The sequence below is a fragment of the Myodes glareolus genome, chromosome 19, assembly GCF_982192425.1.
Source record: "Myodes glareolus chromosome 19, mMyoGla1.1, whole genome shotgun sequence".
Lineage (NCBI taxonomy): Eukaryota > Metazoa > Chordata > Mammalia > Rodentia > Cricetidae > Myodes > Myodes glareolus.
Genome location: NC_142044.1, coordinates 44,138,370 through 44,158,150, shown reverse-complemented (window position 1 = coordinate 44,158,150; position 19,781 = coordinate 44,138,370). Strand labels below are relative to the sequence as shown.

Below are 19,781 nucleotides of genomic sequence, written 5' to 3'. Positions count from 1 at the left end.
TGGTGGCACATACCTTTAATCCCAGAACTCTAATTCCAGCACTCAGGAGGCAGAGGCAGGTAGCTCTCTGAGTTTGAGGCCAGAATGGTCTACAGAGAGGGTTCAAGTACAACCAGGGCTGCACAGAGAAACCTTGTCTCAAAAAACTAAAACAGGGCAGTGGTGGTGCACACCTTTAATACCAGCACTCAGGAGGCGAGGCATGTGGATCTCTAAGTGTTTGATGCCAGCCTGATCTACAGAGCAAGTTCCAGGGCAGCCAAGGATACACAGAGAAACCTGGGCTTGAAAACATACACACACACACACACACACACACACACACACACACACACACACACCTCTAAAACAAACAAAAACAAATCTTTTTTTAAAAAAAGTTTAGGTTGTGGTAAACACCTGTAATCCCATTTATTTATCGTGAAGGTAAGAGGACAGCTTATAGGAATATGTTTTCTCTTCCCATTGAGCTGGTGACAAGCTCAGACCATTAGACCATCTCACCAGCCCTAGACTCTATCTTTTAAATGAAGGACCTAAAGATAAACGCTAGACAATAGAGGCTGTAAACTGGCTGGGGTTGGGAGTTAGAGACAGAAACTAACATATCCTATATGCCATAACCCACATGTGATTTGCCCCAAGTGTCTGATACACACAATGCCGTAACTAACCTATGAGATAGAAAGTAATATGCCCATTTCAGATGAGGAATCTGAGGATCTTAACTACTGCTTAGATCATTTTATATCTATTGACCTCTTGCTCAGACTAAGCCTTGTAAAATGACCTTAAGAAAGTAAAATTGCCATGCCTTCCAGAACTCCAATATAGTTGTTTTATTTTGGTTTTGGTTTTGGTTTTGGTTTTTTTGTTTGTTTGTTTTTTGTTTTTTTTTTTTTTTATTTTTTTTGGTTTTGGTTTTTATATTTGGGTTTCTCTGTGTAGCTTTGGAGCCTGTCCCGGCACTTGCTCTGTAGACCAGGCTGGCCTTGAATTCAGAGAGATTTGACTGCCTCTGCCTCTGGAGTGCTGGAATTAAAGGTGTGTACCACCACCATCCAGTCCAATAGAGCTTTTATAGGTACATTATGGGACACCCCTATAAGATTCTGTGCCTATTTTCGGTGTTGGGAAGGGCTTACTCATAAAACAAGAAATGGGATCGACAAGGCTGCCAAGCCTGATGACCTGAACCTAATCTCCAAAATCCATATAATAGAGAGCTAACTCACATAAGTTGTCCTCTGCTGTGCACACGCACTGTGTGGCACATACATACACGTTTCCCTTGACAAACAAAAAAGAAACTTCACAAATCTTTTTTTCATCTTCTTTGTTAGGGCTTGGGAATCCCAGACTAGTCTCAAACATGCACACATATACGTCCACACCAAACACATATATGAACACACACACACACATACACACACCACACAGATCCTTTCCACTGCCAGAACTCTAGTCTCACAGATCCCAAGTCTCCCTGCCTCCTCTGTGCCCTTTGATGGTCCAGCACCTTACACAGCAACTCAGTTTCTTTTCCTCAAGTATAAGTCAGTCATGCTATCCCTGATTTAAAATGGTACAGAACTGAGAGCACTGGCTGCTTTTCCAGAGGACTTAGGTTCAATTCCTAACACCTCACAACTGTCTGCAACTCCAGTCCCACAGGGTTTGCTGCCCTCTTTTGGTCTCCATGGGCACTGCATGCATGTGGTGCACACATACAAACTACACATACAAATAAAATAAAGAGTCAGTAAGGAAGAGAGAAAGAGAGCAAGAGAAAGGAAAGAAAATCACCCAGTGGATTTTCCTCTGGGTGCTCAAACGGGAGTAAATGAAGTTCCTTGACAGTCTTCATGAACACACCAATTCCTTCTCAGTCCTCCCTTCTCGTGACACAAATGAGCTGCCTGGTTTTATCCTTAACACACTAGCTCAAACCCATCAGGTACTCTGTGTATGTTGCTGCTTTTATCTCACATTTCTTCTCCCAAAATACAGACTTGCTATCTTATTATCAGCTAAACCTCAGTTCAAAGGTCATCTCTGCAGTCATCCCAAGCCACCAAGAGTTCAAATTCTGACACATTCCCACTCCTTACTCTTTACTTCTGATCTATCTCCTCTTCATTCTTCTTCACCTTATCTTTATTCTATTTCTCTTCTTAACAATCAACCTCTTTTGTTTGTTTTGATACAAGGTTTCTCGATTATATAGCTCTGGCTTCCTGTACTATGCAGACCAGGATATCCTACCCAACTCAGAGATCAACTTCCCTCTGCCCCACCATAGACAATGCTGGGATTAAAGGCATTTACCACCACCTGACATAACCAAATCTCTTATTTGTCTACTTGGTCATTTTCTATCTCCCCACCTCCCTCAGTCTCAAGAGCAGCTGCATTGGCAAGTATGTGCTACTATACATGCCTTAGCTCCCCTAAGCTTGTCTACTTCACCCTCCCAGAGACCAGACCAGAGTTGAACAGCAAGCTTACAATAAACACCTTAGAAGCAATCGGTTCAGACAGCAATGCTGTGCTCTGCTAGTCCTCTAATAGTATCCTGGATATCTAAATTGGAGGTCTAAAGTTGGTCCTCTAACTCTTCACCAACCTTTTCAGTTGAAACCAATAGCTGACTCCAAGAAGGCTTCACAGTGAACATACCACCAGAAAAACCTCTTTAAAATTCAAAGGAAGAGGTGTTTTATTGTTTTTTAAAAATGAAATTTTGTAGGAGACTTCTGCCATAGATGTCAGACTTCTTTGTAGTTAACTACCATTATAGAACTACATGCAAGATGTTGCATGATTTTACCAAGGTCATACAAAAACCCAAATTCCAGTATATTACTGCAAAGTCAAACAACTGAGAAATACATCTGAAGCTACATCCTTTTATTTATCACCTACAGTCAAAAGGACCAAAAAAAAAAAAAAAACCCATAAAAACAGTAAGCATGGCTTTAAAAAAAAGTCTTAGACTCTATTTTCTTCCTTTTTTAAAATTATCCTTATTTTACGTGCTTTGCTGTTTTGCCTGCATGTATGTCTGTGTGGAAGGTGTCAGATCTTGGAGTTACAGACAGTTGTAAGTTGCCACGTGGGTGCTGGGATTTGAACCTGGGTCCTCTGAAGAGCAGTCAACATTGTCAACTGCTGAGTCATCTTTCTTCTTTCCGTTTCTTTCTACATGTAGCAAGTACTACAAAAACAAAAGAATGTGTGGACTTCAGCACTGGTCTTTGGTTAGGAAGCCAGTGGTGTTCTGATGCAAGGCTAAGTCTCACTGCCAAAGAAAAGCAGTACACTGCCACTTGTTGCCCTCAGGTTTTGGAATCAGAAATGTGCACATCCAATCACATCAGATCCACAAAAAGTAGTGATAACAGTGTATTTATCTTATTTTAATAAGTATATAGAACTCTCCCTGGCGTCAGCTAGAGTTCTGAACACTTTGCAACTGTTACTTGATTAAAATTGATATATTATGGTATCTAAAAGATGAGGGAACAGTTACAGAAAGAGATGGAGTAACTTGCTGAATATCAGAGTTACTTAATAATAAGCCAGGATATAAACCCAGATATTCTGATGCATGAATTCATGCTATTAGCCTTTATGCTGTATTTTCTTTCTGTTTCTTCACCTGAAACACTACAGTTCATAGGTCTGCCTTACCCCAGAGTCATAAACAACCAGTAAGGTAAATAAATACGGTAAATAATGGCAGGAGGGATACTAACCATCCAGTAACCGTCCTTCACACTTGGTCCAGGCAAAAGAAGAGGAATAAATAAATATTCAGGCTGAGAAAGATCTCCAAAGACACATTAGAATAAAATAAACGTTCTATAAGAGCAGGAACTGGAATCTAGTAAGATGACTCAGTGGTTAAAATTACTGGCTGCTCTTCCAGAGGACCCAGGTTTGACTTCCCACACCCACAGTTGGCTCATGACCATCTCTAACCCCTGTTCCAAGGGATATGATTCTTTCCTCTGGTTTTTGTGAATAAGGTATGCATGCACATGGTGCATATACACACATTCAGGCAAAACACTCACACATACAACATAAAATAATAAAACTTTAAATACACTGGGAGGGGGCCAGAGAGATGGCTCAGAGGTTAAGAGCACTGGCTGCTCTTCCAGGGGTCCTGAGTTCAATTCCCAACTACCACATGATGGCTCACAACCACCTGTAATGGTGCCCTCTTCTAGTGTGCAGGCAGAACACTGTACACATAATAAGTAAATAAGTAAATTCTTAAAAAATGCATACATACTTACATACATACACTAGGAAAAAAACAAAAACTCTGGGGTTGTCTTCTTACCAATTTTTCTATTGGCCATGATGGCATGTGTCTGTATTACAAGCACTCAGGAGACTAAGGCAGGAAAATTGAAAGATTAAGGCCAGCACAAGGAACACAAGTAAGAACCCAGTCTTAAAAGCAAGATCAAAATGAGAAAGAAAAAAAGAAAAACTCAGTGATGTTTATGAAGTACTCAGTGCATGCTAGAGATTGACTGGACACAGCTACCAAGGTATTAACCATCACTTCTCAAATGCATCAAGCATAAAAGTGGTCAACGAAAGATGTTCTGAGTACAGAATCAAGAGGCATCACTTAAGACTGCCTCATTGTCTGGGTGTGGCAGCATATTGCAAAGGACATAATACTCCTCATTCACCTTAGCTGAATGAACATCTAAGGGGACTGTGATTGTAATCCTGACTCCAGCAGCCATTCAGTCTCTCAAGGGCTTAGATTCGCCACATGTAAAGGAGGTTGAAGGACATCACTGTAAACATATTCTAATTCCCCATAATTAAGTGCTCAAGAAACATGTCTAATGAAGACCATTCCCAACTGATAGACAAAGGACATAGGAAGTTACATTTGCAAGGTCATGGGATCAGAGCAGGGCATGAACTATAGCCCAGATCTCTTTCTCCACTATTCTAACACACACACTTTCCATGGTCCAAATGGGACATTATATCTTTGTTCCAAACCCCAAAGTCATTTATCCTATTAAACAATCTTTTCTGGACTCCACTAAATCACAGGACAACAGGATCAGGATAAAACACCCCGTACTATCTAAAGAATCAAAGAAACTGAAGAGATAATCCAGCTGCAAATCCCTCACACTGGTCAAAATTCCAAAGATTTGTTCAGATAAAGAAGAGTTTTATTTTACAGTTTGATTTTTAAGTAATGTGATAAAAGAATAACTTCAAATGATAATGCTTCCTGAGAGTACAGCACATAACTTTTTAAAATTAATTCTATGTTAAAAGCTGTGCCACTTGGTCCAAAGCAGATTCACAAAAGTCTACAACGTATTTCATTGCTTTATTTTTATTGATGAAATATACACTTTACAGTAAACTTTATATACCTTCCTAGGGTTGTCAAGTTAGGAGTGAAAAGCCATCTGCCAGTCAGTCAACTTTCTAGAAGTGTCCTAACAGAAGAGTCAAGGTCAAACTGCTGAGTCTTCTCATCTTTCCGCCTAGTATCTGAAAAGCAACTAACTGTGAATTCGAAATACTTGACTTTGTACTCTTGACAAACAGAAACAACCACACCCTGGTTCAGGCAGTTCTGTGGCATTAGGTTGCCGTGAAGGAGGTGAACGGAGGGCCTGAAGGGTCACTGCTCAGGCCACGGCACTTTAGTGACACTGTGAAAGCCAGAACTTTCATCTACTTTTCTGCAGTTTTACCACCTATCGAGTTGGGAAAAAAATTACCTGACATCTATGTCACCAGGTAAATATATAAATCAAGTAATATTAGTCTTGACGTGTGGTACCCAGGTGAGAGAGCACTGTTTTCATGATTATTTACTACAACGGGGCCCAGAATGCGCTCCCCTTCTTGCATCTATGACCCCGAGTGTCCTCAAAAGGTAGTACTAGGTGTCACTCCAGGCCGGCCAACCACAGATACGCACGGCTGGCAAGTCTCTCTCTGCTGGTGACGAGAAGTAACGGCTTCTAGAACCCGGCTTGGAGAAACCCAAAACACCGCGCCCCCCAGTCACCTTGTCATCACCTTGAGGAACAGAAAACCACCCTAGGGCAGCGGGCAACTCGGCCCTCAGAAACTAAGGGGTGCCCCCACCTTTACCAGGCTGCGGCTGCTTAGACTCTAGGTTCCGGCCGCGCGGGGACGGAGACTGGGAAGTGACTGGGTCAGGGACGCCTTGACCTAGGACGGCGCAAGAGAGGACAAGGGCGCTGGGCCGGCAGCCGGGAGAGGTACAGCCCCAGGTCGAGCCCGCCTCGCCTGGCCTCGCCTACCGCCGCGGGCAGAGCAGCAGGCTCCCCGCCCCCGTGAACCCACACATCTGAGCTCGCTCACCTGCAGCCGGGTCACCAGTAAGCTGTAAGGCGCCATTTTGTGCACTGACAAAGATGAGGTCGCGTGAAAGTGACGTGCCAAAAGCCGTATTTGAAGGCCTTGGGAGGGGCGTGGCCTCCAGAGGGGCGCGTCACGGTGACGCGCGGATCTGCCTCCCGGAGCCAGGATCCTGGGAGCGCAGTGGGCGGGACTTCCAGGACGGGCTAGGCTGGAAACTGCCAGCTTGGCTTTGCGCGCGGTCCTGTCACCCTTACACTTGGGACTGGGAGCTGGAGGAGAATCAGGGGTTCAAGGTCATCCTTCACTCCTGAGACTCATAGAGGATACCCCCAAACCCGCATTCTTTGCGGAAGCATGCATGAGGTCCTGGCCTCAACTCCGAGCACAAAAAGTAACATGTAGAAAAAAAGTTGTTGCTTTGATTTGTTTTTCGAGACAGCCCTGACTGTCCTGAAACTCGCTCTGCAGATAAGGCTGGACTCGAGCTCACAGCCGCCTGCCTCTGCCTCCCGAGTGCTGGGATTAAAGGCCGTGCGCCACCACCACCCGGCCATGTGTAGAAATTTTATCCAAGAACAAATAATCGGATTATGCGTTCAAATCAGGAAGAAAAAAAAAATATTATCTAAGTCTTCGATGCACCTGCTATGGCAAGGCGAGATCCCGCCGAGGAAACTCTCGCGAGATCTAGCGGGATTTGTTGCAATGGAGAGTAAACGCTGATGGACATCTTAACCACCAATCATGGAGAAGTGGGCGTAGGAACGGTTAGGTGTAGGTTAAAGGTCGGGCGGAAATTCGCTAAGCTTCCGGCCGCCTGCTGGGGAAAGAGTTATGGCTAAACATCATCCAGACTTGATTTTCTGCCGTAAGCAGGCTGGTGTCGGTGAGTTGGTTCCCTGCTCCCTTCTGTTTGAGTGGGATGGTATGAGAAACTGGGGCCTGGGGGGATTCACGTCCTCTTTCGGGCTTTGGTTTGGGGGCTCCACATTTCGCGCCTTACGGTCCCTGGGTATTCTGGAAGCGCGCTCCGGTCTGTGGCGTCTAATGAGAGGGCGGGAGCGTCCCAGATTGCTTTGGATTTGGGAGGGTTCAGGACAGCTTTCGAGACAGGGCTTTGGTACCAAGCAAAATTTAGGGGCATAGGCCGGGCGTAGTAGGTCACGAATGTATTCCCATCATTTGGGAGTCTGAAGGCAGGAAGATTGATGTGAGTTCGAGGCAGGCTGGCCTGAACTACGTAAGAAGTTCCAGGCTACTCAACGGGAATTTACCTCAGAGGGGGGTGGGAGGCAGGGGGCGGTGGACAGAGAGAAAAAGGAGAATAAGACAGCTGTCGTGCATAGCTCACTGTAGTCATTGCTACCTGCCCCATCCTCCATCCTCAGCTTGAGGAACGTCGTTGATAAATAACAATTCATAAATAGCAATTTTAATTTTAACTCCAATTTTACCATCTTTGATCTTGCAGCTATCGGAAGATTGTGTGAAAAATGTAAGCAGAACATGTCCGCTCACCCTTTGTCTTCCTTCTTTGCTCTTTGAAGAACCAACAAGTCATTAATTCCAGAGGAACAGCAAAGAAGCATTGAATAGATATGCCAGGCTACCGCGAACACTGAATGTCAGACTGCGACCAAAGGCCTCCCCACAACCCTCCCACTTTAACTTGCATGTTTTTAATACTTTGTATTTAGATTTTGAAAAAAGATGTCTACCTTTGGACAGTAAGAACTGTCAGAGTAATGTCAAGCTTCCCAGGCCAATGTGTGTGCAAGATGCATGCAATATGATGGCGATAACTACAAAGACTTAGAACCTCCCAGTTCATATTCCAGATTCTTTTCTTATATGAATTAACATTTGTGTATGCTGAAGGATGAGATCGATACAGGATAAGGTTTATGCTGTCAAGATAGAGGTCTAAAGTCACCGTCAAAAGGAGACTAGTTATTTCCCCCATAGAACAGAGGAAAGCTCTTTAGGAAGTAATCGCTGTGCATGTAACTCCAGTCTCCTTTCTTTGCAGGCGATGGCAAGTGTGTGATTTGTGATTCCTATGTGCGACCCTGCACCCTGGTTCGCATATGTGACGAGTGTAACTATGGGTCTTACCAGGGCCGGTGTGTGATCTGTGGAGGTCCCGGAGTCTCCGATGCCTACTACTGTAAAGAGTGCACCATCCAGGAGAAGGATGTGAGTGTGGACTGAGCTTCCCACTTGGCCTTACTTCCTTTTACTTTGGACCATTTTGGCATCCATGGCCGTCTCTTCTGGTCTATGGAGATTGCAATGTTCAGCTAGTTGTGTAGGTAATTTCTTCCAAGCCTGTGCGCCAAACTGGGTGTGGTGTAATAAAGAGCAGTTTTTTTTCATATCAAGGACAGAATGCAAGAGAAGCAAGTCATTATCAGTTTCAGCAGTCTGGAGAACCTTTTCTCTGTTCCTTTGGTGTCTCCTTTGCATGGGTGAATGGGCATGGACGGGGGCATGTGTAGAGATCAAAGGACAACTTGTGAAGTCAGTTCTCCCCTTAAAGTCTGGTTCTGCGGGTTGAACTCAAATTGTTGGGCTTGGCAAGTGCTGCTGTCTTAGGTATTTATTGCTATGGGGAAACACCATGACCAAAAGCAGATTGAGGAGAAAAGGGCTCATTTCTCCTGCCCCTCCAGCTAACAGTCCATCATTGAGGGAAGAACCGTGGGGGATCACAGCTCACTGGCTTTCTCTCTTACGGATTGCTGGGCCTGCTTTCTTACAGCATCCAGATCACCAACCCACGAGTAGCGCTGCCCACATAGACTGGGCTCTCCCACATCGATCGTCAATGGAGAAAATGCACCACTGGTCAATCGAGTGGATTTTCTCAGTTGAGGTTCCCTCTTTCCAAAAGCTTCTAGTTTGTATCAGGTTGACATAAAATTACCCAGCATCCCCACTGAGCCATCTTGTTGGCTTATTATTACTCTTTGTTTTTGTTTTTCCAAGACAGGGTTTCTCTGTGTAGCACTGGCTATCCTGGAACTCAACTGTAGACCAGGCTGGCCTGGAGCTCAGGGATCCTCCTGCCTCTGCCTCCCAAGTACTGGGATTAAAGGCTTGCACCACCACTACCCGACTTATTATTATTATTATCCACATATAGCATCCTATGTTTGTAAGTTATCAGGAACACGTAGGTAATGTTTAGTAACACTCAGTAGTTCTGTCTCCCTCTTTTTCTTGCTGGACATAGGGTCAAGTGTGTATCCCCAGCTAGCCTGTAACTGAAGATTCTGCTTCCTCCGCTTCCTGACTGCAGAGGTTACAGATTTGGTTGTTTGTTTATTTGTTTTTGTTGCTTTGTTTTGTTTTTTAAGATTTATGTATTTATCACGTATACAGTATTTTGCCTGCATGTATGGTTGCACACCAGAAGAGGGCATCAGATCCTATCATAGGTGGTTGTGAGCTACCATGTGGTTGGTGGGAATTGAACTCAGAACCTCTGGGAGAGCAGCGATGCTCTTAACCCCTGAACCATCTTTCCAGCCTGAGGTTACAGATTTGTGCCCACACACCCGATCAGTAGTTCTCTTTGCCGGTGGTGGGGGTGGATAGTACTGAGGTGGTCTTGCTCCGTGCCCTAGGCTGGTCTGATACTCATTATGTAGTCCAGATGGCCTCAGACTCACAGAAGTCCTGCCCCTGCCTCCTAGATGCTAGGATTACATGCCCAATTCAGTTCTCTTGAATCTACTGTGATAAAGGACAGTTTGGGAGACAAAATTGAATTAGGGATAGTTCTAATTGATACCAGCTTAAAGTAAAAACATTGGTGTTGTATAATGAATTGATTGCTGGTCTTCCCTATATTTTTGTTTTTTGAAGGTGTGTAGTATGGGTTTGTATGGGTATGTATAGGTTAGGTAGCCTTCAGTTCTCTGAGCAAGACTCAGTGAGGGACTTAGAGATCAGGCTACAGGCAAGTTTAACCTTATTCTTAGAATAGTAGTAGGTACTGACGAGGCATTGTTTCTCTTGTGAAAAAAGTGAAAGAAGGTAGGATACAGTCTCACTGAACTATTAGAGGGTGCTAGAGTATCTAGAATAAGGCAAAATATGTGTCACTCTTTGTAGTCGCATGAGCAGAGTGTAGGTGGTTTGTGGATGTAATCTCTCCCTCATTCCTCACACCACATGACCGTGTAAGTAGAGGTTATTATCATCCTCGTCTCTCTGCTCTGTCTCAAGCTGTCTGACTAACCCTTATGTCCACATGACACTATGTTGTGCTTTTCTATGTCCTTTTTGGTGTGTGCTCATGAAGAGAATTAGCCAAACTGCCTCAGCGCTCCACATTTGGGTGCTACCCACCGCCAGTACTAGAAGCCAGATAGGACTTGGGGGGGGGGGGGTCCTACATGGTACGGAAAATGATCTATGATAGCTTTGCTTTCAGCTTTGAATGACTTTATGAAGTACATAATTCACAAACGTAAGAGGATAGATATGGAGTAGCAGGTAGACATCAAATCAGGTCTTACCACATGCAGGAGAAGTTGATCAGGGAAGCCACATTTAGGCATTTAGCTAGAGTTCCAAATTGAGAGCTTTCTCCCCGTGGATTAGCTTCAGGCTCCTCTTCCTCCCTGCATGCATGCTAGCATCACAGGGTAAGCGAGTGATTCCTGTTCTATAGTCTTCTCGTCGTCCTCATGGCTGCAGGGCTTGATTAGGTTCTCTTGACTTTCTTTGTAACATCAGTTTGTCTGTGTGGCCATGTGGTGTTAAGAAGACAGCTTGCCTGGAGTTGCTTTTCCCCTGTAGTGAGTCCTTTTGCCCACTGAGCCATCTTTGAAGTTCAAAGCCACAGTTAATAACTTTATCTGCTTGCTGTTTTTCCCTGTTCCTGTTAGAGAACAGAAGGGCGGCCTGGCCCAGGATGGAGGTTTAGAGCAGCTGAAAAGTACGATTTACTCTGTGGAATCCACTGTTGCTTGGGGAAAGGAGAAGGCTGACGATGAAGTGTGAAATCTAATTTCACTCGATGATTTGAACACTCTCCTGCCCTAAACGCTATCGTCTTCTGTCTTCTATAGCTGTACATCTTTCCTTTTCTCAGTTCATGGTAACAATGCCTAATCTGTAATGCAAGAACAATACTCTGGTTCTGGTACTGCGCCTATGAAGTATTCCTGGGAGACACCCCATCATCACCACCCTCCAGACATTTGAGTCTTAGGAATTGAGAAGTACTTAATGTAATGGAAAGAGTTACATTAAGTTACATTAAGAAACACACAGTTCTTAAACTAAAGGGTCCATGTAGAAGCAACAATTTGTTGAACTTCAGTTACAGCTAGAGTTTTTATCTGACTTCATCTTGGAACTAGAGAATGCTTACTAAACGGTAATCGCCATCTCACTTGTCTGCGTATGCTGTGATCTGATACCTTTGGATCTCTGTCCCTCATTCTGCCCCCGAGAATTATTTTAGACGTCACTTCACCTACTTCGCATCATACAGGACCATTCTGCGGACATTTGAGCTCAAGCTCACATCTCCCAGCACTAGTTTCCAAGGAACACAAAGCAGTTCCGTGACATGATCCAGCCTCTCGTCCTTACAGACAGATGACTATGTAGATGCAGTGCCTTAGCTTTTCCCTGGGCAGAAATCTTCCTGCATCAGAAGCCACCCCCTTATTGTTCCTCTCTTCCTGCAGCTTCTATAATTTATGAGCTAGCTAATTAGGTCAGTAAGCTGAGCTGAGTATCCTCATTGGTAATTTTTCAAAACCTCAAAGATAGCCAAGAATCAGGAGCTGAGCCTGGTGGTATATGCCTGTAATCCCAGCACTTGGTATGCTGAGGTGAGAGAATTCACGGTTTAAAACCAGTTTGGGGCCAGGCAGTGATGGCACACACTTTTAATCCTAGCACTTGGGAGGCAGAGAGAGGCAGGTGGATCTCTGAGTTTGAGGCCAGCCTGGTCTATTAAGAGAGTTCCAGGTTGGCCAGGGCTACACAAAGAAACCCTATCTCGAAAAAACAAAAATAAAAATGAAAACAGTCTGGGATACCTTGTCTTACAAAACAAAATCGGTCACCAGGACTCATCAGTACCTTCAAACCTTGGTACTAGAGGACTAATTTGTACTTTCTTATGATGTGATAGCAAACAAATCCCCTTGATCCCAATCCCAACCAGAGACTAAGAAAAATAGCAGTTGTAGAGTTTAAAATGTATTTTCATTTACTGAGTATTTTGTACAACCCAGATTCTCTTAGTAGCAGCCGCTTCACACGGAGACATCTCAGCATTCACATTTTTCTAACGTGGAATTAGATGTTGACTGGGAGTGAACTTTAAGTTGCGAGTCATTATTCTGTTGGAGATAGAAGGCACTGTGAATTGTCCTGAGAGAATGCTTGAGCTAATCCATGTACTTCCTCTAACCACCTCACTGTCATCTCTGAGAAATGAAGCTGAGAAACATATTTTTTTTTTTTTACTTTGTTGTCTTGCTATTTCTACCATTCTCACCTACTTCATTTTATTTAGGAAAACTGGAAAGGTGAATAGACAGTTGACCCAAAAGCTATAGAATGGTCTTTGAGAGGCTGACAAGGTGCCTTGAGACCACGTGTCCTAGCTCTGTGCTCGCTCACAGCATGGCATGCATATGTACACACATACTAAATCAATGTAAAAATTTTTTCATTCATCCATTTATTTATTTATTTATTTATTTATTTATTTTTTGGTTTTTCGAGACAGGTTTTCTCTGTGGCTTTGGAGCCTGGCCTGGAACTAGCTCCTGTAAACCAGGCTGGCCTCGAACTCAGATCCATCCGCCTGCCTCTGCCTCCCCAGTGCCGGAATTAAAAGGAATTAAAGGCGTGCGCCACCACTGCCTGGCCTTTATTTTAAATTTAAAAGTGGTCTTTAAACTCATAAAAAGCTAAGGAAGAGACAGTACTGACTGATCTGGGGGAAGCTCCCCTAGTTCAGTAAATAGAGGTAGAGGTGTCTGGACACATTATTGGGCAGAACACATTGATTACGTGGTTCTTTTTTGGTTTTGGAGACAGGGTTTCTCTGTGTAACAGTCCTGGGTATCCTGGAACTCACTTTGTAAACCACACTGATCTCAAACTTGCAGAAATCCGCCTGCCTCTGCTCGAGGATTTAGAGCTCTTGGGGCTGGGGTGAAGACTGATACTTTTCCTATTCCTGGGCTAAATTTGACCTTAAATCTCTTGAGTCAGTTTCAACGACTTAACAACTCTGTTCTGTTTTTCAGAGAGACGGTTGCCCCAAGATTGTCAATTTGGGGAGCTCTAAGACAGACCTGTTTTATGAACGCAAAAAATACGGCTTCAAGAAGAGGTGATGGGTGGGCGGCTCATTTCTCCCCCATCAAGCTGCTGCAGCTACCAGAAAAGACACCCACTACCACCAGCAGAAAGGGACCAGAGCCAGCATGTCTCCAGAACAGCCTGCTAGAGCTAATGTCCTGCCACTCCCCACTCCCCACCTCCCCTCCCATCTTTCCCCCACGGTGCTGGTGGGATGAAAGAGGGTTCTTCACAGAGCACTCTAGCAGACTGTTAGTTTGTAGTTTGTTTTGTTCTAGTTGGAGAAGCAAGGCTCTGCTCTCTACGCTTATAGATTCTCTCCACACGAGTCTTCCATCTGCGCCCTTGACAACGAAACCGCCAAGGGCAAAAGTATGGCCTTGCAGCAGCTATGATGGTGGTGGTCTTCTGTGACCCTCAGTGTGGCCAGGATCCATCAGAACAGTAATGTGATGTGACACTTCCCAATTTCGTGTTGTTTTCCTTCTTAGAAATTAGAACATCTGTTCTAATAAAGTTGGTGTGTATTTTCTGGTAGTTGGTTGCCGTCCCCACTAACTTTTGAGAGTCTACCTCTTAGTTACCCAGGTTTTGGTGAGGGAAACTATAATAGAAGCTGTGGGTTGATGAAGTACCTTGTCCTCTTCCTGCCACTGAAAAAAGCCTGGGGGATTCTCTCAAGACAGAGACTGCCTTAAAGGACAAAACAGAAACATGTTCCAAGCCATAGGGCACACAGGAAGGATCCTCCCAAAAGCAGACAAGGTCCTTACCACAGGGATAAAGCTAATCCTGCAGGCTTCCACGTGCTGTCTTCCTATACCACCTGTCCTTTTTCCCTCTTCCTCAGTGCCTGAACTTGTGCTTTTGCCTGTCTGAGTGTACCTTATTTTTTAACCTGTTGATCTCCCTCTAGTGTTCCTGCTTCACTAACTCTTCCCATTCATCATTCAGACCTGTGCCAAATACATCCTCCTGTGTCTCCCAACCTGCCATCTAATTTCTACTTGTAATCCCACATAGCATTTTCTCTATTCCTGAAGCATTTGGTGATTATTAACTGTCACCTTGTAAGCCATGTTCTTCCCAGTAGAAGGCATGTTCAGTGTTGACTAATAATAAGCAACATTGAAGGCAAACAATGGTAGGGTGTGCAAGACATATTTGTGCTGGGAAACTGGAAAGGTAGTTGGTCTGAAACCTAGGGTTGTGCTCACAGAACCTGGGGCAGTTCTACAGTACCAGAGGAAACAGAAAGCAAATCATTTTCAGATTAGGATTTGTAATTGATATTTTTGTTATTGCTGTTTGCCTGTTTCAGAGGCAGGCTCTTGCTCTACCTCTAGCTGGGCTGTGTTTCCCAGGCCTTGGAAATTCTGCTCCATCCTCCCCTTCTTTGTAGCTTTGGGTCCTGTCCTGGAACTCGCTCTGTAGACCAGGCTGGCTTCAAATTTACAGAGGTCTGCCTGCCTCTGCCTCCAGAGTGCTGGGATAAAGGCGTGTGCCACCACTGCAGGACCAAACTTTTTTTTTTTTTTAATTTTATTTATTTATTATGTATGCAGTGTTCTGTCTGCATGTATGCCTGCAGGCCAGAAGAGGGCACCAGATTTCATTACAGATAGTTGTGAGCCACCATGTGGTTGCTGGGAATTGAACTCAGGACCTCTGGAAGAGCAATCAGTGTTCTTAAGTGCTGAGCCATCTCTCCAGCCCCCAGACTTATTCTTTAGTAACTTTAAAAATCTTTACTTTAGATAGTAATAAATGGTGTATGTGTGAGAGTGGGTGTTTCCGTTGCTTATTTTTTCTATTTGGTGGCGATGGGGATCAAACTTAGGGCCTGTGCATGTGTGCTCTTACCACTGCAGCATATCCTCAGCCTTTATTGACCATGTGGTCAATAAAGCTTTAGTTTGAAGCCTCAATGGAATGCCACTAACAGACCATTTGGGAAGCTTACATTCATGTTCAGAAGGATCTCAGAGGGCATGCTCCCTTCACGATGAAGTTCAACTCAGCAACTGAATCTATTTCTCTGTCACCTAATATTCTAATCCTAATCCCAGTGTTGTTAGGTTTTCTTTCTGGTTGATCAGAGACAGAAAAGTAAAATGAGTTAAGGATGCCTCCAGTGTGGTCAATCTGTGGTAGAGTGCTCTTTGGCATAAGGCTCCTGGGTTCAAACCCAGGCCAGTAAGTGACTAGCAACCTGAGTGACCGGCAACTGGATAAAGTGAAATCGCTTGAAACTTTCTTTTTTTAAAAAATGGTCATTGGTGTTTTGCCTGCATGTCTGTCTGTATGAAGTTGTCAGATCTTGGAGTAATAACAGTTCCTAGCTGCCATGTGGGTGCTGGTAATTGAACCCAGGGCCTCTGGAAGAGCAGTCAGTGCTCTTAACCACTGAGTCATCTCTCCAGCCCCTCCCCCCTTTTTTGGTCTATCTTGGGTATTAGAGTAATTTCTTTTGGGCCAACTGGTGGTGACATACCTTCAATCCCAGCACTTGGGAGGTAGAGGAAGGCAGATCTATCTATATGAGTTCTAGGCCAGCCTGGTTCACAGAGGTAGTTTCAGGACAGCCAAGGATACACAGAGAAACCCTGTTTCAAAAAGAAAAAAAAAAAAAAAGGAGTACTTGTAGAATCTTGAGTTCGTTTCCTAGCATTACAATCAGGCCACTCACAACCTTCCAGAACTCCGGTTCCAGGGTAACTCCTTTCTCTGGTCTCCATGGGCACCTGCTGGCTGCTCTTTCAGATCAGGGGTCATTTCCTGTAACACCCAATTCTGTGTTACCCCCCTCGGTACAGTTGGCATGCCACTGTACCATACACAAGTCGGGCAAGGGCCTGGAGATTGAAATAACACACAAGAGACCTGGGTCATTCAAAAGGAGATCAGCCGAATGTCGTTTATTCAACTTTGGGGAAATCCTTATATACCTAGCTGCTGCACAAGGATTTCCGCCCAGGCAGGTGAGATATTTACCATACCAAAGATGAAACAATGCCCTACAGCTAATCACCAGGCGAGGCAGAGGGAGCACAGGAACAAACAGGATGTTTTAGCTGGCTGACCAGAAACTGTCCTCAAGATGCACCCCAGGAGCAAGGGTAGACCTGGGCCCTACAATTTCTTAACACCCACATGGTGGATCATAACCGTCTGTAAATCCAGTTCCCAGGGGATCTGATGTGCTCTTCTAGCCTCCGTGGGCACTGCTTCCACACGGCACTCCTGGACATAAGTTCATGCAAAACAATACACACATAAAAATAGTAAATAAAAAAAAAAAAAAAAACAGGAGACCAGGTGAGACAGGACAGGTGACATGGCCCCAGTAAATTAAGCTCTGATCACCACCTGTGGGCCATGACAAGCGAACACAAATGTGCACACACAAATATTTATAATAAAAATGTGTACAAATTTACCGCTATGTATGTATATGCAGACACGGAAGAAGACGTGTATCAACATAAAGCTACAGTACAATGTGTTAATATATACACCCACAAGATGTTGGCCTTGACCTTCCAATTAGCGACTTTTCTCAATGTATTTTTTTTTTTACTTTTTTGAGAGTTTCACACATGTATAGACTATATTTTGACTATATTGTAGCCTTTTAGGGGGCTAGGGTCTTGCCATGAACCCTAGAGGTTCTGGGATTCACTGTGAGATCAGGCTGACCTGCATCTCGCAGCAGCAGTCCCGCCTTTACTTTGTGAGTGCTGGGATGAAGACAGGAATGGGCTGCTCCCGCCACACCCCACTGAGCCATTTGTAAAGTAAAATTCCCAGGGAACCAAATGGAACTGGCTAAATTTCAGACAGGCTAAGTGCTACTGTTTTGGCCTGCAACTTTTTAATAGCTTCATGCTAGATGTAAATATGAAAGATTCTTTTGCCTTGGAGTAATTTTCATGCATCTCCCAAAAAATTTTAAAAATTCAAATTATTTCTATCTTTTCCTGGATCCTTGATTCCTTGTGACTGCTATCTGCAAGTGGCCACCACCAAAGCTAAAACTGTTCCTTTGGATACCACCTTTTGATATTATTACAAAACCGTGGTTTGCGCTCTTCTTTACCAGAATTGATGCATAGTCACCCTTTCTCAAAACTCCAATTTTTGTCATGGCTGTCCTCGCTTCTGCCCAGCAGTGGCAGTAGATGTTAAGAATCAAACAGAGAAACTCTTTTCTTGGATGACTTCAAAGAAACAATAAAAAAAAATTCACCTGATGTGTGTATACAGAATTGTGACTCACCTTGGGTTAATTGAGCCAATTGTGAGCAGCTTTACTTGTCACTAGTCAGTTACTGGCATGATTGGCTTTACTCCCAGGAGAGGTGTTCCCACCTCTCTGCAGGCCCCAGAGCTGACCCTTGTGAAAGCATGGTGCGTGTCTTTCAACATATGGTGATTTAAATGGGAGGGGACTCCCAAATGCTCGAGTAGTAATTCAGTTTACAATTAAGCCCTGGCAAGATGAAATTACACATTGGGAAAGAGAAAAATTTCCCCTTACCAAAAAACTTGAGACAGCAGCAGTTCACAAGGGTGATTACCTCTCTCCCTCCATTTTATCCTTTTCTACTTATATGCTCAAACCTTTACTCAAAACTCCCATTTACCAAGGAGACAGAATTTCTCAGGGATTTTTGTTGTGGGCAATGCTGCCCAGGGCTGATTCAAATAAAAGCGCAGAGGCTCAAGGTCCTCCACTTCTAACTGCCTTTTATCTGCATAAGCAAATTCTTGAGATATTCTTAGACCGTCCAGACCAGCTCATCCTAAACTTTCTCATCATTCGGTCTTGGAAGGTTTCTTGGGGGAGGGGGTGTGTGTGCACACCAACTAGTGTTTATAAGCTGCAATTTGGCCAATTTATTTTGATAAAAAAATAAAACTTTTGTGGATTCAGACATTTTTGGGGAGGGAGATGGACCTGTTTGAATAAGGCTTTACATACAGTATTTTATAAATCACAAGATCTCCATATTTTCAGGGATGAAGAAACAAATTTGTCGCCTTAAATATAGCTGTTTCGTCGGGAGGTTGTGGCACACACGTTTAATCCCAGCAATGGGAGGCAAAGGCAGGTGGATCTCTGTGAGTTCGAGGCCGCCTGGTCTACAGAGGGAGGTGCAGGACAACCAGAACTGTTACACGGAGAAACCCCGTCTCAAAAAAGAAAAAAGGAAAGACGCATTAAATCTAGAATACACATTAGATGGCATAACCGGGATATAAACACACCGATTACCATGGTTGCTGTTAATTATCGACTACAAATACCAGCATCCCTTGCGATATCTAAAGCCAATACACGCTTCCCAGAAGCTGTATCCATCACCCAATCAGACGCCGCTTCTCTCTACTTGAGAGCCAATGGTAGGGCTGTTGCTAACTTGCCTCTTGTATTTTTAGCTTTCATCCAGGTGGGCGGTCTCACAGCCTAGCTGGAACACTCTAGCGGGCAGAGGTGCAGAAAGGGAAGGGTAAAGAGGAGAGGGGCGTGTAATGACGCTCTCTGACGCACGAGACAAGTAGTCCCAGGAGGAGTCCCCGGGCCGGCCAGCTGGGAGTGTGGGGGATGGTACTCAGACACTTAGATTGCCTCCCACCTCCCTGGCACCACAGTGTGCCCTCCCTCCCGGCGTTTCTCTCCTCCGGTCCAGGAGAGCGTATTTAAATCTCGATGCCTCTTATCGTTGCTCTCTGCCTTTGCCAAAGTGATCAAGGAAAATAAAATGCACACGATTCACAGTCCGTAACTTCCCGATCTCACCGCTCCACGTGGGTGCGGAGGCTGCAGTTGTACCAGAACTCTCAGTAAAGTGAATAAAGAAAAGGGTTGAAGAATTGGAAAACAGGCGACCTAAAGCGGTTGGGTGGACGGAAGGCTGTACATAAGGCCACCGGTCCTCCGGGCTCGTGTTCTGACTGTCCAGTCCTGTGACTTCAATCTACCACAGATCCCACCACCCCCATCTCTAAGCCTCTACTGTCACAAAACCGCAGAGTGG

General features: G+C 44.4%; 2 protein-coding genes across 2 annotated transcripts in view; one reads left to right on the top strand and one right to left on the bottom strand.

The window, feature by feature from the left end:
- Aco2 (aconitase 2) overlaps positions 1-6,548 on the bottom strand; it is a 43,386-nt gene extending 36,838 nt beyond the window's left edge. The window contains exon 1 of the mRNA XM_048445080.3: positions 6,397-6,548. Within this exon, the coding sequence (XP_048301037.1) occupies positions 6,397-6,432 (36 nt within the window). The 5' untranslated portion in view covers positions 6,433-6,548. The remainder of the gene's footprint in view (positions 1-6,396) is intronic.
- A 600-nt stretch (positions 6,549-7,148) lies between these two features.
- Phf5a (PHD finger protein 5A) lies at positions 7,149-14,277 on the top strand. Its single transcript, XM_048445083.3, has 4 exons — positions 7,149-7,282; positions 7,868-7,891; positions 8,426-8,592; positions 13,686-14,277. Exons 1-4 carry the CDS (start codon positions 7,231-7,233, stop codon positions 13,773-13,775), a joined length of 333 nt encoding a protein of 110 aa, XP_048301040.1. The 5' UTR covers positions 7,149-7,230; the 3' UTR covers positions 13,776-14,277.
- Positions 14,278-19,781: the final 5,504 nt, after the last annotated feature.

Excerpts from the sequence above, each read along its gene's own strand:
- Phf5a (XM_048445083.3), top strand. The coding sequence starts at position 7,231 with ATGGCTAAACATCATCCAGACTTGATTTTCTGCCGTAAGCAGGCTGGT. Across the intron at positions 7,283-7,867 it reads CCGTAAGCAGGCTGGTGTCG|CTATCGGAAGATTGTGTGAA; the intron begins GTGAGTTGGTTC and ends TTGATCTTGCAG. Across the intron at positions 7,892-8,425 it reads CGGAAGATTGTGTGAAAAAT|GCGATGGCAAGTGTGTGATT; the intron begins GTAAGCAGAACA and ends CTTTCTTTGCAG.